Raw genomic sequence first — 14,638 nt, 5'->3', positions numbered from 1 at the left:
CTTTCGGTTTAGCTGCTCCGGCGCGATGCGGCTGGGATGGAGGCATGCAAGCGAGAAGGCGAGAAAACCTGAGCGCACTAACGGGCAGCGGCTGGTGCTGCAGTAAAAGGCTGAGGTTGGCAGTGGAGGCCGCAAGCGGGTCGGCTCTTACCTGACCACCTGCAAAAATGACAGGGGTGGAGGCGGGCTTTGGGCGGTAGGGGATGGTGGCACCTTTCGGTGGGGACTAGGAAAAGGGACAAGGAGAGGGAGAGAGAACATTAGACCAGCTTTCCTGGAACAGTGTAGAGAGAGCGTTAGAAAGCAACCGCGCCCCACGAGCCCCCCGACGCGCTGCGACCGCCCCGCCCTGCACGGCTCCCTTCCAGCACTCTGACGGGGACCATGCCCTCCCCAAATGGGAGGAGAGGGGGAAGGCACCCCTGTGAAAGCGAGGGGAACCCTTCCACTACAGGGTTCTCAGCCCTTCCTTTTCAGGGACCCCACCCCCATGGGCTTGGCACCTGCATTCCCAGGGAGGCTAGTGTAGCCCTGGCTGGAGAACCCCCGTGCCCAGGGATGGGGCCGCCGTGGGGGTGCCGGCTATGGGCCGCACAGCGGGGCCGCTGCTGAGAGAAAGGGTCGGGGATACACGCCGAGATCTCTTTGCTCATGGCTCCCACCAGCCAGCCACGCTGGCGCCCACAGCTGCGTGGGTGGCAGGTGGACAGCTGGAGGGGGACTGGAAAGAGCGAGACGCTTGTGTGACAGGGCTGAGCCACTCGGCCTTCCCTGCTGAAAATGACTTTCACGTCCCTCCCGCAGAAGGGCAGGTGCCGCTGGGACCACGTGGAGTCTTCCACGGTGGGTGCTTGGGCAGAGAAGGCCTCGTGACTTGCATCCGCGCAGGACCGATGGGCCGTGCAGTGCAGTGGTACCACACTACCACGCTCGGCTGGTGTGTGACACAGGGACAGGACCACTCCCAAAGCACGTCCCACAAAGACTGGGAGATCGCCCCGCCTCTCGGGCGGCATCTCACGCCAGCCTGCGGCCAAGCAGCCGTGTGGATCGCACGCTGTGGGGAGCGCTTTCCCGGGTTTAAAAGGCAATGGCCATACCGCTAGTGGGGTCCTGGCCCGGGATCTCGCTGCACTTGCGAAAAGGGACCGTGCTGGGGACCCGGGGCACGTCCCCTGCTTAGCCACTGAGTGGGGGCGGCGGTGGAAAGTGTGCGAGCCGACCACACATGCACGTGCACACACCCGCACTGTGCTTGGGGAGCAAGTGAGCTGGGACAGAGGAGCCGCCGTGCAGCCGTGTGCCACACTCCCTCTGCCTTCTCGCCCTGCCACAAGCACGTGCCGTTTGCCGACTGGGGGCCACCTGGGGGGAAGGCCGGGCCGGGCACAGGCCGAGTCTGTCTGCTGACCGAAGCGCTGCTGAGGCAGGAAAGAAACCCAGGGGCAGCCCTTCCGGTGGGATTCCAGGCTGGAACGCCGGCGCGTTGCTGCTCCACGCCATGGGGCCTGCACAGCGGAAGCCTTCGCGCCCAGACACGCTGGCGACCAGCCCTGGGGGACGGGCCGCGTTGCACCCGGAGCACCCAGTGGGGGAAAGGAGATTGCCCGGGGGCGGGGAGGGGAGAGGCGGCAGGCTTGGAAAGTATGAGCATGAGCGCAGAGCCCAGGCTCCCATTCGGCCTCAGGCTGCCCCGGTGCCTCTCCAGTAGCGCCCTGCCTGCTGCTTCAAACCCCCTCGGCCAAAATCCTTCTCCCAGCCGCCCCGGGCCCTTTGCTAAGAATCCCCCGGCTCAGCCTGAGCAAGGCTCATCCCTGCCCTCTCTCATGCCCACCACAGTGACCCCCTCGCCCCGGTCCTCGCACAGCACCAGCACCCCTCCTTCCAAGGCCAGGCCAAAGGGATCTTTCCAGCGCTCACTGGGCCTGGCCCTCCCCACGCCCCAGCGTGGACCTGTGTAGGGTTGCCAGATGGTTTAACCAAAAATACCGGCCCTCCTCCCCAAAAAAAACACTGGGGAAAAAATTCTGTTGAGGAAAAAAAAAGGGAGAGACCAAAGTTGTTGAGGAAAAAAAACACCCCCGAGATTTGTTAAGCAAAAAAAAGTTAAAAATTTAAAAAACCCAGCGTGGCCTCTTTAAGAAATGCTTTTGAGGCTTTTTGGTCCTAACAGAAGGCCACATCTAGCCTCCCTGCTCCAGGTCGGACAGCTCCCCTGCGGACCAGGTAAGCACCCAGGATTTTCACCTCCTGGCCAGGGAAAAATCAGACAATAGCGGCCATTGTAGGGCGTTGTAGGTGTCCAGTATTTGCTGAATGTTTTCACCGGACAGGAGGCGACAATACCGGAGTGTCCGGGTCAATACGGGACCCCTGGCAGCCCTAGGCCTGCACGATGCCTCTGCGTCCCTCTCCGGCTAAGGCAGAGAGCCTACGGCCTCCTACGCCTGGGAAAAGACTCCCCATGGCTCAGCTGCTGGCTGCCGCTCCGCCTTCGGGTTCAGCCTCAGCCCCCGCGGCGGGACAGTGAACGGGGCGCGGTGGCGGGGCAGGCCCGCGGCACGAGCAGCTCAAAGGAATGGTACCAGGAAACGCCTGTGAGCCGGCAACAGGGTGAACAGCAGCAGCCACAGCCGTCCCGGGGTTGCGCTGCCGAGAGCTTTTCCTGCACACGCTACCCCCACTGCTACAGACGGTACCTCCAGCATCACCACACAGATCTGTTTGACACACTGGATGATTGCGTCGGGGGTCCCCGAAATCGTCACTGCCCGCTCGGTGGAGTTGGGCAGCATGTCCCCCGCCACTTGCACCTGGGCCCCTGTCGACTGGAGGAAGCGGGAAGGGGGGAGGGAGGAAGAAGAGTACGTTGGAGGCACCGCAGCTGCCAGGCTGAACACACCCCAGCCCCCTCCCGTGTAGCCACGCTGGGGTGCGAGACCGCTCCCACCGCCTCCCCCGTACTGAGCGCTTGCTTGCTGTGCCAGCGTCCCGCCCACCACCTCCCACCTTGGCCAGCCACGCACTGCGTGGAAATGGCAGGCCAGGCCAGGCCAGCTCAGCGTTGGGGGGCCGGGGCCAGAGCCATGGAACAGCCACGGGCCCCGCCTTGGTCAGCATGCGTGGCAGGCGTCCCACAGGAGGGGTCCAGTTTGGGTGGCTGCCCGCTTGGGGGCCCGCTGCAGAGGCTGCAAGGTCGGTTTCCATTCCCAGGGGAGCCATGGGCCCAGCTCTGCCTCACCTCCCGGATTTCCTTGATCTTGGAGCCGCCTTTGCCAATCAGCGACCCGCACTGGCTAGCAGGCACGACCAGCCGCAGCGTTACCGGCGGCTTGCTGGTCGCTGTGCTGTTGCTCATGGAGTTGATGATGTCCTTGGAGGGGGAAAGGAAAACAGGCTTTACCATCCGGCCAGGCGCCCCGTCCCACTGGAGAGCTGCCAGGGAAGGCGACCGCTGGATCCCGCCAGGCTGCACGTGGGAGCGCACCGTGCTGCCCACTGAACAGGAGAGGAGCAGGGGCGGCGTGTCTAAGCCCGGCTGCATGGCCCCAGTGGGAGGCAGGGAGGGTGCTGCTAAGCTCAGGCTCCAGTGGCCCGGGACAGGGAATGCTGGAGGGAACCGGCAGATGCTTCTGTGCGGTGGGCAGACGCCGTCCCGATAAGGCCGAGAGTGCCGGGGCTAATTCCCTGCATCCTGGGGGCTGACGAGATTAGCCCGCTGGCCTGAGAAAATCCTGCAGCAGCACCTGGGAGAGGCGAGGCTGTGACGTGCCAGCGCCCCAGTTCAGCGGCCAGCCAGGGAGCACGGGAAGGCCACGGGGGTTGCTCCTTTGGAGGCTAGGAGTGGAAAGGGCTGAGACTGGGAACGCCCCCTGGACAGGCCTGCGCAGCCGGGCCCTGTACCCGATCTGGTACAGTGAGGCCTGGGCCAGGGACACACGCTGGAGGAGACAGGCAAAGCTATTGTGATGAGCGGTGGGTGCGTGTGCAGCATCGAAAATCCCTGGACAGCTGGACCCGGCCGGTTTGCACTCACGCCCGTGGGGGGGCAGCCCAGGCGCCAGAGGCCAGTGCATACGCATTAGGCGTGACACCAGCAGGCTCTGATTGGTGTGGCAAAGGGGGGCGGACGCAGACCTGCCCAGCGCAGGCAGCAATGCAGTGAGGTTGTCCTGGAGAACCCCTGCTTGGAAGAACCTGCTCGCCGCGTGTGACGTAGCGGGGGTACCTTGCTGGTTGCTGTGCTGGGCAGTGGGCTGTGAGTGACCCCCACTGGCTGCTGGCTGCAGCATGGCCCAGCAGGGCAGGGGATGAGTCATTATGCAAAGGGGGCTCTGAACCTGTCTGACCAGTTATCTCCCAGGGAGCGGAACAATGGGAAGAAGGGGAGTGGAGCCCTGGCTGGGGGCAGGGCTGGAAGTGAGTTAGTTAGTTTCTGTCTGGGAGCATGGAGGAGACAGCCTAGGGAAAGGGGTTGGAATTTAGGGGCCCAGTCTCCCCCATCTCAAGGGGGGCTGAGGCATCCTAGGCCTGCCCTGTAACCAGATTACATCTGTGCTGTGCTGTATCCTGGAGAAGCAATAAACTCCCTCTATTCTACTGGCTGGTGGAGTCTTTCTGTGCCACTACGGGGGTGCAGGAGACGGGAAAACCCCAACGCGTCGTCACACCGCGTCCCTGGTAAATCCCTGTGAGACCCGCCATGCAAGAACCACGTCACATGGAGCAGCGGGTCTCCAGTGTGCAGCGATCGCCCTCCCCTCGGACTGCACCACCAGCAGTGACCCTTGGCGCCTCCCCCCCCCCCACAGCTTAGCACTTGGGCCTGGGCAGACTCTGGCTGCCCCTGGCCCCAGGACCCCAAGGACCCAGGACTGCTAGGTCCTAGCAGGATATGGCCGCACTCGCTCTGCCAACTCGGCCGAGGCAGCATCGGGGCGGGTCCCCAGCGCTGTGAGCAATCGGCCCCCGGCTCTCCCCATGTCGCCAAGCGCCCTTCCTCACCTCCTCGAATTTGTAGGCGATCATGGCGAACGCCTTGAAGATGGCGTCGGTGGGGCCGGTGATGGTCACGATTCTCTCCGGGCAGTTGCCCTCGGAGATGTTGATTCTTGCTCCACTCTGGAAAGAAAAGACAAATTGTCTCAGCCCTTTACAACGGCATCAGCTGGCTCGGCCACCGTGCCGGCAGCTGCTCCCGGCCCGCAGATCCGGACTGGGGCGTGCCCCGGAGCACTGCGCCGCCCCTGCCGTCTGACCAACGCGGGCTGCCCAGGCCTCCCGCCGTGCCAAGGGGGCGGGCCCCGGCTTGCCTGAAAACACACAAGGCGTTTGGCACAAGCACACACGGTGCCCGGACAGCAAACGCGCAAGGCAAAGCGCTGGCTCAAGTACACAGCCACGGAGCCCGGCACCCACTGACAGCGAGTCTAGGGCACAGCAGCTGGCTGACGTGTCTGAGTAACGGGGCCAATCGCTTTACCGCTGAAGTACCGAGGTGCCATTAACTAGCCCCCCCCCGGGCTGCTTTCGTTACAATTATTGCCACGGCCTGGGCGGCTCACCTCCTCCCGCATCTTTTTCACCGTCTCTCCTTTCTGAAACAAGAGGCAGAAACACAAGCATTGAAATTGCGGCCGTGGCCACGGCTGTACCCTGCCCGATCCCCACCCTCTGGAAAGCTCCAGGCTGCTCTGGGAAAGCGCAAGTCAAGGGCTGGAGAGCGGGGAGGAGAGCTCCTCTCCGGGCGCCACGGCCTGCCAGCGCTCGGAGGTGGGTCAGTGTTCGGAGACGTTTCCTTTTCATACTCCCCGGACTCCAGCCTGCCACTTGTCTGCGAGAGAGCCCGCAGCTAATTCTGAGAGCCAGTCACAGGGAGCCGCCTCCTTTCTACGTGTCCCTCTGCGTGGCAGAAGCGCAGTCCCGGCCCGAGTCGATACGAAAAGAGTGGGACTAACCAAGGGCCTGGGGTGGAGGGACAGGCACCCTCCCTCTGACCTGTCCTTGCTGTGACAGCCCCTTCTTCTGCCGGCCACAGCCCTGAGAAACACCTTGGCCTCCCTCCTCACGGCTCTAGCAGCATCCCCCATGCTGCTCTCTGGGGGGTAGAATTTTGCTTCTCCTGTGATGAGACTAATCTTCCTCCTCACTGGATAATCAGCGGGAGCACAATTCCCACCCCCAGAAGGAACAGGAGTATTAGTCGCCGGAGCGATGCGGCGGTAGCGACCGGCTAGGGAAATGACAGTAGCAGGATACGTTTTGTATGGAGAACGTTCTCAGACCCCGAATACTCGGCCATTCAACCAGAGCATCAGAGCCACAGCACGGCCCTGGTGAGAGGGGCAGTGTGCAATACCGAACCGCTGGAAGAGTGCAGGCGGGAGTGACTGCGCCGCGAACACGCTCAAGGGTCCCGCCAATGGGATTTCTACACGCGGGTCGGGAGGAATAGTTACCTTCCCAATGATGCTGCCCACCTCCTGTAAAAGACCCAAACACAGAGACAGAAATTACGGGGTCGGTGCACTCAATGAGCTCGGTAATCACGCGCCTCTCCGAGCAATTGTCAAACAGTCACCGGAGACCCGGAGGGGGAGGGGGAATGACTTTGGCAGCCCAGAGGGGGAGCTCCACATGTTCCCCAAATGCACAGGGGCCCAGCCCTGACCAGGTTTTCATCTCTGGTTTCTGAGCGCCACGTAATCAGTGTGGGCTCCAACTGTGGCCCCGATCCGGGAGAGCACCCTGTTCAGGGCTGCACGTAAGCAAACACTCTCCTGAGTGGGGCCTGGCCACCTCCAAAGTGAAGCCGAGTGGTTGCATGGTCTCCGGGACAAACTGGTCACAATGCAGCCTACCACGGAGCAGTGGCTCTCTCATGGCACCACGTGCAAAACACACAATACATGGGAAATAAAAGGCGGGTAATTCTTTAAAGAAAATATGGAGACATGACTCTGAACAGCGGATCGGCTGTGACTCTCCGAACAGAGGGGTCGGTTGTGCTTCTCCGAAGAGAGGGGTCGGTTGTGACTCTCCGCACAGAGAGGTCGGTTGTGATTCTCTGAACAGAGGGTCGGCTGTGACTCTCCCATCAGAGGGTCGGTTGTGACTCTCCGAACAGTGAGTCAGCTGTGACTCTGAATCGAGGGTCGGCTGTGACTCTCCGAAAAGAGGGTTGGTTGTGACTCTCAGAACAGGAGGTCGGCTGTGACTCTGAATCAAGGGTCGGCTGTCTCTCCGAACAGAGGGGTTGGCTGTGCCTCTCCGAAAAGGAGGTCGGCTGTGACTCTGAATCAAGGGTCGGCTGTGATTCTCCGCACAGAGGGGTCGGCTGTGACTCTCCGCACAGAGGGGTAGGTTACAACTCTCCGCACAGAGGGGTAGGTTACAACTCTCCGCACAGAGGGGTCGGCTGTGACTCTCCACACAGAGGGGTAGGTTACAACTCTCCGAACAGAGGGGTCGGCTGGGACTCTCTGAACAGGCGCTCTGAAAAGGTTGGCGTGGTGGCTGTGTGGCCGCAGTGAGCAAGTAGAGGAGCGTCTGTCCCTTGGAACACCACTGCGATGTGGGGAGGAGACAACACCTTCTGAAGTGCTGTTGGCCGGAGACGGGGACCTGCCAGACTCCTCACCAGGAAGACTGCAGCCCTGGGAGGCCGATGGGGGGTAGGGGCACAGGGTGCTGACAATTCTCTCTCAGCCTAAAGCAAAGGAAATCTCTCTCCCCACCCCCCAACCCTCATGCCCCGAGGCCGGGTGTTCTCGCCCGGCCGCTCACTACCTTGCCGTGCATGAGCAGCCGGATGGTGAGTGTGACATTCAGGCCGCCCTCGGAGACCTTGGAGTCCATCCCGAGTGATCCGGCAGAGGCGTGGGCAGTCACGGGGGGGGTGCCACACAAGGACCAGCCAGCCCTAAACTCGTCACCTGCCAGGAGAGAGAGGAAGAGCGGTCAGGACTCCCTCCATGAGAGCCAATGGTGTTACCCGCTGCTCTCGTGCTGCCCCCCAGCCCTGCCTCCCGTGGCCAGGGCGGGGAGGTGGCAGCGGCCAGACACGGACACACAGCATGCTCACACGTGGCTGTGGGCTGGACACAGGCTGGCGGGCGAGGGTTGGCCTGCTCCGCTCGAATGCAGTGCCCAGGGCCAGGCTGCACGCTCATGGGTTCGCTGCAGCAGGAGGCGCGGAACACGCCTGTGCACAGACACGGGCTCGCGGCAGGGCGAGGCAGGGGCGCGTGCCGGGGTGGGACAGACAAAGGGTTAGATCCCTGCCACTGGCCCGGGCCAGCTGACTGGGGCTTGCAGGGCTCAGGCCACGGAGCTGTTCACAGCTTCCCCTCCCGCCTTTTCCCTTCTAACGGAGAGCGGAGCCACCCAGCCAGCTTGGCTTCCCAGCGCTGCTCCGGCTGCCGGGCTTTTCCCTGGGGCTGGGTGCCTCAGCGTGAAGTGTGCCGCGGGGCCTAGGGCACCTGGCATGCCCTGGGGGCCAGAGCATCCCTAATAGCCCCGGGGCCCGTGCTCGCTCCGCTGCTCCTGTGCCGAGCTTGCCTGGCTGGGCCAGAGAACTTAGCTGGCCCAGCTGTGTGCCCCCCATCTGCAGCTGGAACCAAGTCCTGCGGGGCCAGGACAGCCTCTAGCAGCCACAGGGCACTTCTCCCAGCTGGTCACATTGGCACTATCCACGTCCATGGGTCCGTGGGCCAGAAGGGAGCGTCACATTGACCCTCCGTCCACTGCAGCTCCCTGCTGCCCTGTCCTGAGCCCAGAACGCCCCTCGTCTGCAGCCATCACACAGTGGAGCGTGCCCCACTCCCTAGGGGGCTGGCTCCAGCGCCGGGCTCCCTGTCCCCAATCTGCACCGGACTGCCGCCCTGAGTGTGCCCCACTCCCTAGGGGGCTGGCTCCAGCGCCGCGCTCCCCGTCCCCAATCTGCGCCGGACTGCCGGCCGTTGCTGCTCGCAGTTTCCTCCACTAGAGCAAAGAGCCCATTATCATCTGCTCTTTCTCTTCTTGGGACGGCCCTTCCGTACCTCGGCTCTGCCCACGCGGCTGGGGCGGTAGGCGCTGGCCAGAAGCAGAGTGCAGGGCTGAATGGGCAGCCGTTTCCTCCACCGGAGCCGCCGCAACACATGCCTGTAGGGCAGCCCGAGGCTCCTGGGACACTCGAACCAGAAGGGACCTCGGGAGAGCACTGAGTCCAGTCCCCTGCCCTACGGCAGGACCAGGCACCGACCATCCCTGGCAGGCGTCTGTCCAGCCCGCTCCTCAATCTCTCCAGGGATGGGGATTCCACAGCCCCCCAGGCAATTTATCCCTGTGCTTCACCACCCTGGCAGGCAGGACGTTTTTCCTCATGTCCAACCTAAACCTCCCTGGCTGCAGTTCAAGCCCCTTGCTGCTTGTCCTGTCCCCAGAGGCCAAGGAGAACGATCCTCTCCCCCTCCCGTTAGGTACTTGAAAGCTGCTGTCATGTCCCCGCTCAGGCTTCTCCTTTCCAGACTACCCAGCAGTCGCCTTCCCTGGCCTGGCAGCGCAGAGCCCTGGGCCCCTGGCGTGCTGTCGGGAGCGCCCTCAGCTGGCACTGCCTGTCCCGTGCAAACCAGCCCCAGGCTGGAGGGCGTCTTAGCCACAACTGCTGAATCCGGGAACACGCGTCCAGGAGAGACGTGCTAATTAGGACAGCCCCACCACCCGGGGCAGGGAGCAGCTCCCACACCCCCGGCCGCGGGGTCAGCGTCACACAGCCTTCCAGAGCAGCGGGAAAAGGCCGCCAGGGCCACCCGTGCTGCAGGACCCAGGAGGGGCCATCAGGGATGCCGTGGAGAAAAGCACTTGGGAGGTTGGGAGCATGTGGCAGGCACGTTCCTGGGGCACCCAGAAACCCTGGGGCAGCCCAAGGGATCAGCTGCCCCCACTTCGCCAGCGCACATGGGGGCCATGCGCTTACAGCTCTCTTGGGGGTGCCCGCCTGTGTGGCCTCCCCGGCCCTTGGTTCAAGGCATGCTGGGACATGCTCGCTCCCCCAGATGGGCAGGGAGGGGCGGGGAGTGGGGATACCTTTGCTCTACCCCCCAATGCAGCAGAACAGAGCTGGCACCAAGGGCTCCGCCACTCAGCACCCCTAGAGCAACAGGGAAAGACCCAGGTGCTGACTCTCGCACCGGGCAAGAGGGAAAAGACAAGGCCGCCCCGAATGCCCGGCTCACAGCTCAACTGACGGGTCTCATCGCTCTGCCCTCCTCCAGCTGCATGAGACGCACCTGCTGTGCGTGTGCCCTGCGCGGCCGGGGGGGCTAGCAAACCCTTGCCAGGCACGCGTCTAAGCTGCAGCCAGTCCGGGGCGTCTGCTCAGTGCAGTCTGCGCCCTTCCTCCCTCCCCAGCAAGCGCAGACCCGAGCCCGGCGCTTATGTAAATGTTTCCAATTGATTGAAAAAGTGGGTCATGTGTTAGCCAACTGCTCCTGGCTCTGAGATTTATCAGCGTTATTAAATTAAACACGCTTCATGCTCCAGCGGGCAGCAAAGCTACAGTGGCCTTTTCCTCCTCACACTGGCAAAGGTAAGTCTGCTGGAGCCGCCTTCCGCCACGCCCTGCAAAGCCAGGGAGCCGCGCCGGGCCCAACTCTGCCTAGGAGCCTTCCTGCAGCCGGGTAAAGACAGGGCTTCAAAGCAGCTCTCCTAGCCCCCCGGCCGAGTCTTCCCGAGCAGCGCCCTCGGGTCCCGCCCCCAGCTCTCCTAGCCCCCCGGCCGAGTCTTCCCGAGCAGCGCCCTCGGGTCCCGCCCCCAGCTCTCCTAGCCCCCCGGCCGACTCTTCCCGAGCAGCGCCCTCGGGTCCTGCCCCCCGCTCTCCTAGCCCCCCGGCGGAGTCTTCCTGAGCAGCGCCCTCGGGTCCTGCCCCCAGCTCTCCTAGCCCCCCGGCGGAGTCTTCCTGAGCAGCGCCCTCGGGTCCTGCCCCCAGCTCTCCTAGCCCCCCGGCGGAGTCTTCCCGAGCAGCGCCCTCGGGTCCTGCCCCCAGCTATCCTAGCCCCCCGGCCGAGTCTTCCCGAGCAGCGCCCTCGGGTCCTGCCCCCAGCTATCCTAGCCCCCCGGCGGAGTCTTCCTGAGCAGCGCCCTCGGGTCCTGCCCCCAGCTATCCTAGCCCCCCGGCGGAGTCTTCCCGAGCAGCGCCCTCGGGTCCTGCCCCCAGCTATCCTAGCCCCCCGGCCGAGTCTTCCCGAGCAGCGCCCTCGGGTCCCGCCCCCAGCTCTCCTAGCCCCCCGGCCGAGTCTTCCCGAGCAGCGCCCTCGGGTCCTGCCCCCCGCTCTCCTAGCCCCCCGGCCGACACTTCCCGAGCAGCGCCCTCGGGTCCTGCCCCCAGCTCTCCTAGCCCCCCGGCCGACACTTCCCGAGCAGCGCCCTCGGGTCCCGCCCCCAGCTCTCCTAGCCCCCCGGCCGACACTTCCCGAGCAGCGCCCTCGGGTCCCGCCCCCAGCTCTCCTAGCCCCCCGGCCGACACTTCCCGAGCAGCGCCCTCGGGTCCTGCCCCCAGCTCTCCTAGCCCCCCGGCCGACACTTCCCGAGCAGCGCCCTCGGGTCCTGCCCCCAGCTCTCCTAGCCCCCCGGCCGAGTCTTCCCGAGCAGCGCCCTCGGGTCCTGCCCCCAGCTCTCCTAGCCCCCCGGCCGAGTCTTCCCGAGCAGCGCCCTCGGGTCCCGCCCCCAGCTCTCCTAGCCCCCCGGCGGAGTCTTCCCGAGCAGCGCCCTCGGGTCCCGCCCCCAGCTCTCCTAGCCCCCCGGCCGACTCTTCCCGAGCAGCGCCCTCGGGTCCCGCCCCCAGCTCTCCTAGCCCCCCGGCCGACTCTTCCCGAGCAGCGCCCTCGGGTCCTGCCCCCCGCTCTCCTAGCCCCCCGGCCGAGTCTTCCCGAGCAGCGCCCTCGGGTCCTGCCCCCCGCTCTCCTAGCCCCCCGGCCGAGTCTTCCCGAGCAGCGCCCTCGGGTCCTGCCCCCCGCTCTCCTAGCCCCCCGGCCGAGTCTTCCCGAGCAGCGCCCTCGGGTCCTGCCCCCCGCTCTCCTAGCCCCCCGGCCGAGTCTTCCCGAGCAGCGCCCTCGGGTCCTGCCCCCCGCTCTCCTAGCCCCCCGGCCGAGTCTTCCCGAGCAGCGCCCTCGGGTCCTGCCCCCAGTGAGCGAGAGCCCCTCGGCGGCGCCTCCTCTTCAGAGGCCCCGTGTGCTGCTGGTTCCAGGGAAACCTCCCATTGCTGCTGGCTCTTTGCGCCCTACGGCCGGCAGCTCCCATGAGGCCCAGGACAATGGGCCATGCCCACAAGGGGCAGAGGCAGGCCCGGGCGTAGGTGCACCTCCAGCAGCGCCAGTGACCTTGCGTTCGCTCACAGGGCACGGCCTGGCCCAGCCACTGCGGCGCCACAGCTGAACCCGCGCTGGGCTGTCAATGGGCTGGGGACGCGCCGTGGGCCCCTCTGGCACAGCTCCATTCCTGAGGGCCCCTCGGGCACTGACCCATTCCTGTGGGGGGCTGCGCCGTGGGCCCCTGGGGACCCCGAAGAGCCATGGAGAGAGGAATTCCTGTGCGTTCAGGTGTGGGGCTGGGGATCAGCCCTCCAATGGCCACAGCCGCAGGTTGGGATTTCCCCCGTGGGCTGAGCCCTGGGCCCCAGAGGGCAAGCACCCAGCACTGGAAAGAGGGGTGGGGTCCCCCTGGGAAGCCCCCTGGGGGCAGGAGGGGCCCTGGCAGCCCCGGGTGAGCAGGGAAGGCAGGCCTGCAGGCAGACCTCCATCCCCCTTGCCTGGGCAGGAGTTACAGCGCCAACACCCCTGCCCGGCCGGCCTGGGGACAACTGGCCTGAGCCACGGTGGGGCAGGCACGCCGGCAGCAGTCTGGAGCAATGCTTTGTGGCCTCGAGGCGCCCAGAGAGCCGCTAGGAAGGATCCCTGGCTCCCGCGCAGGGTGCGGCGCCTCCCTCTGCCGCTGACCAATAAGGAACCCTTCCGGGCATGTCGCAGAACACCCATCTTGGGCACGTCGCCCCATGCAGTGCCCTGAGAGCAGCAGGGAGCCGTGGGGGGAGAGCAGGGAACGTTCTGACCGCGGGAGAACAGCCTTTGGGGAACTCCGCTGCTTGGCCCTTCCCAGCACGGGGGGCCTCCTACCAGCACAGCCCTGGGAAAGCCCGTGACGGATCGGCAGCAGAGAGACCTTTCCTCCCCTCCCCCTCTCTGCACTGGAGTGGGTGTTTGGGGGTTTGCTTTGAGAGCAGCTGCTCTCCAGAGGCATTTCACCAGCCGCTACAGAGCACGCGGAACCGGCCTGCCTCTGCAAAGGCGCCACTGTCTCCCTGGGCCGGAGCAGAGCCATTAGCTGGATAGCGCATTGGAAAGCCTGGCTCCCTGCCTCTAACACCGCACTGTGACATCGCAAGCTGCGCCTGGGACACGGCCAGCCCAGTCCATCAGCCTCGTTCGCACAGTCCCACAATGGACGGGAGCCGCCTCCCTTCCTTCTCCCGTCTCCCGGCATTCCCGGCTCACGGGGGAAGTGGGCTGTGCCCATGCAAGCTCAGGACGCTACAAAGCTACTTGTGTGACTCGGGGTGCCACAGGGCCACTCGGTTTTAACTCCTAGTCAAATCACGTGGAACGGGAATGAAAACATGGCAAGATGCGAACCCCCAACCGGATATCGCACCGAGCCAAGGCTCCGGATTGCCCCCGGCCCGGCTGGGGAGACAGGGGCGGCGAGAAACGAAGCCTTTTGGTCTGTGCTCTACAAAACGGCCCTCGGTTGGACTCACGTCAGACTTGCCACGAAGCTCCAGCGTCCAGAGCAGGAGCCAGACCCCCAGCTGACAGCGGCGGGGGGCGCATGGTCTCCAGGTTGGAGAAGTAGCTTCCTGTGGGGCCCAGAGGAGCCACCGGCACACGGCCAAAAGGCAGACGCTGCACTTGTCCGGGCGCCCTCAGCCTGCGCCGCAGCCCGATCCCGGAGAACAAAGGCCCGGCAAGGACGTCGCCTGTTTTAGCCACGGGGGCGGGTTCCCCCGGAAGGTTTCTCCCAATCGGGATGGTGAAGAAAGACTTAACCCCGCGCCTGTGCTGTGAAACATGCTCGTCTGCTCCACACGGGCCGGGCTTGGTGACACGGCTCAGCCATTCTTCGCGTGTCGGCGTCCAGCCCTGGAGGTGACTCAAGTCACCCAGGCTGGTTCAGAGCTGCGCTGCCTCCCCGCAGGGCACAGGCTCTCCTGGGCCGTTCCCTGCCCCCGGCCCCACTCACGCCTCCTCTGCAATGGCTCCAGCTCCCCCGTCCCCGTCAGCCCCTGGCCATCCCCTGGCGCTGGGTCCCATTTAACCCCAGCCCCATCAGCCAGGGGCGAGAGCAGTGCCCCCACGCTCTGACAGGGCCCTGGACATGGGGGACAGGTCCCAGGCTACAGGTCTGGACTGTACCCCGGCACGTCACCCGTGGGGCGGCTGGAAAGGGAGGCAGTGCCCCCCAGGAGGGGACCGGCCTCGCCACCGCCATTTCTGGGGTTGTGACATAGTGGGGGTAACTTGCTAAAGCTGTGACGACCTCTGCTGTCTGGTCATTATGCAAAGGGGGCTCCAAACCTGTCTGACCAGCTAACCCCCATGGGGAG

General features: G+C 64.9%; 1 protein-coding gene across 8 annotated transcripts in view; it reads right to left on the bottom strand.

The window, feature by feature from the left end:
• The window catches only part of PCBP3 (poly(rC) binding protein 3), a 60,730-nt gene that overhangs the window by 32,601 nt on the left and 13,491 nt on the right, over positions 1 to 14,638 (bottom strand). For 4 of the 8 annotated variants that reach the window (XM_089779845.1, XM_089779846.1, XM_089779847.1 and 1 more), the window contains exons 2-8: positions 7,789 to 7,934; positions 6,459 to 6,482; positions 5,565 to 5,597; positions 5,005 to 5,121; positions 3,242 to 3,373; positions 2,700 to 2,828; positions 83 to 226 (exon numbers count right to left, since the gene is read on the bottom strand). In XM_089779845.1, coding sequence (XP_089635971.1) covers positions 83 to 226; positions 2,700 to 2,828; positions 3,242 to 3,373; positions 5,005 to 5,121; positions 5,565 to 5,597; positions 6,459 to 6,482; positions 7,789 to 7,857 — 648 coding nt within the window. In that variant the 5' untranslated portion in view covers positions 7,858 to 7,934. The remainder of the gene's footprint in view (positions 1 to 82; positions 227 to 2,699; positions 2,829 to 3,241; positions 3,374 to 5,004; positions 5,122 to 5,564; positions 5,598 to 6,458; positions 6,483 to 7,788; positions 7,935 to 14,638) is intronic. The other 4 variants (XM_089779849.1, XM_089779850.1, XM_089779851.1 and 1 more) reach the window with 1 other exon arrangement.

Source organism: Pelodiscus sinensis, chromosome 7 (assembly GCF_052426305.1).
Source record: "Pelodiscus sinensis isolate ZL-2025 chromosome 7, ASM5242630v1, whole genome shotgun sequence".
Lineage (NCBI taxonomy): Eukaryota > Metazoa > Chordata > Testudines > Trionychidae > Pelodiscus > Pelodiscus sinensis.
The sequence above is the reverse complement of the archived record's forward strand: the minus strand, read 5'-3'. Positions and strand labels throughout refer to the sequence as shown.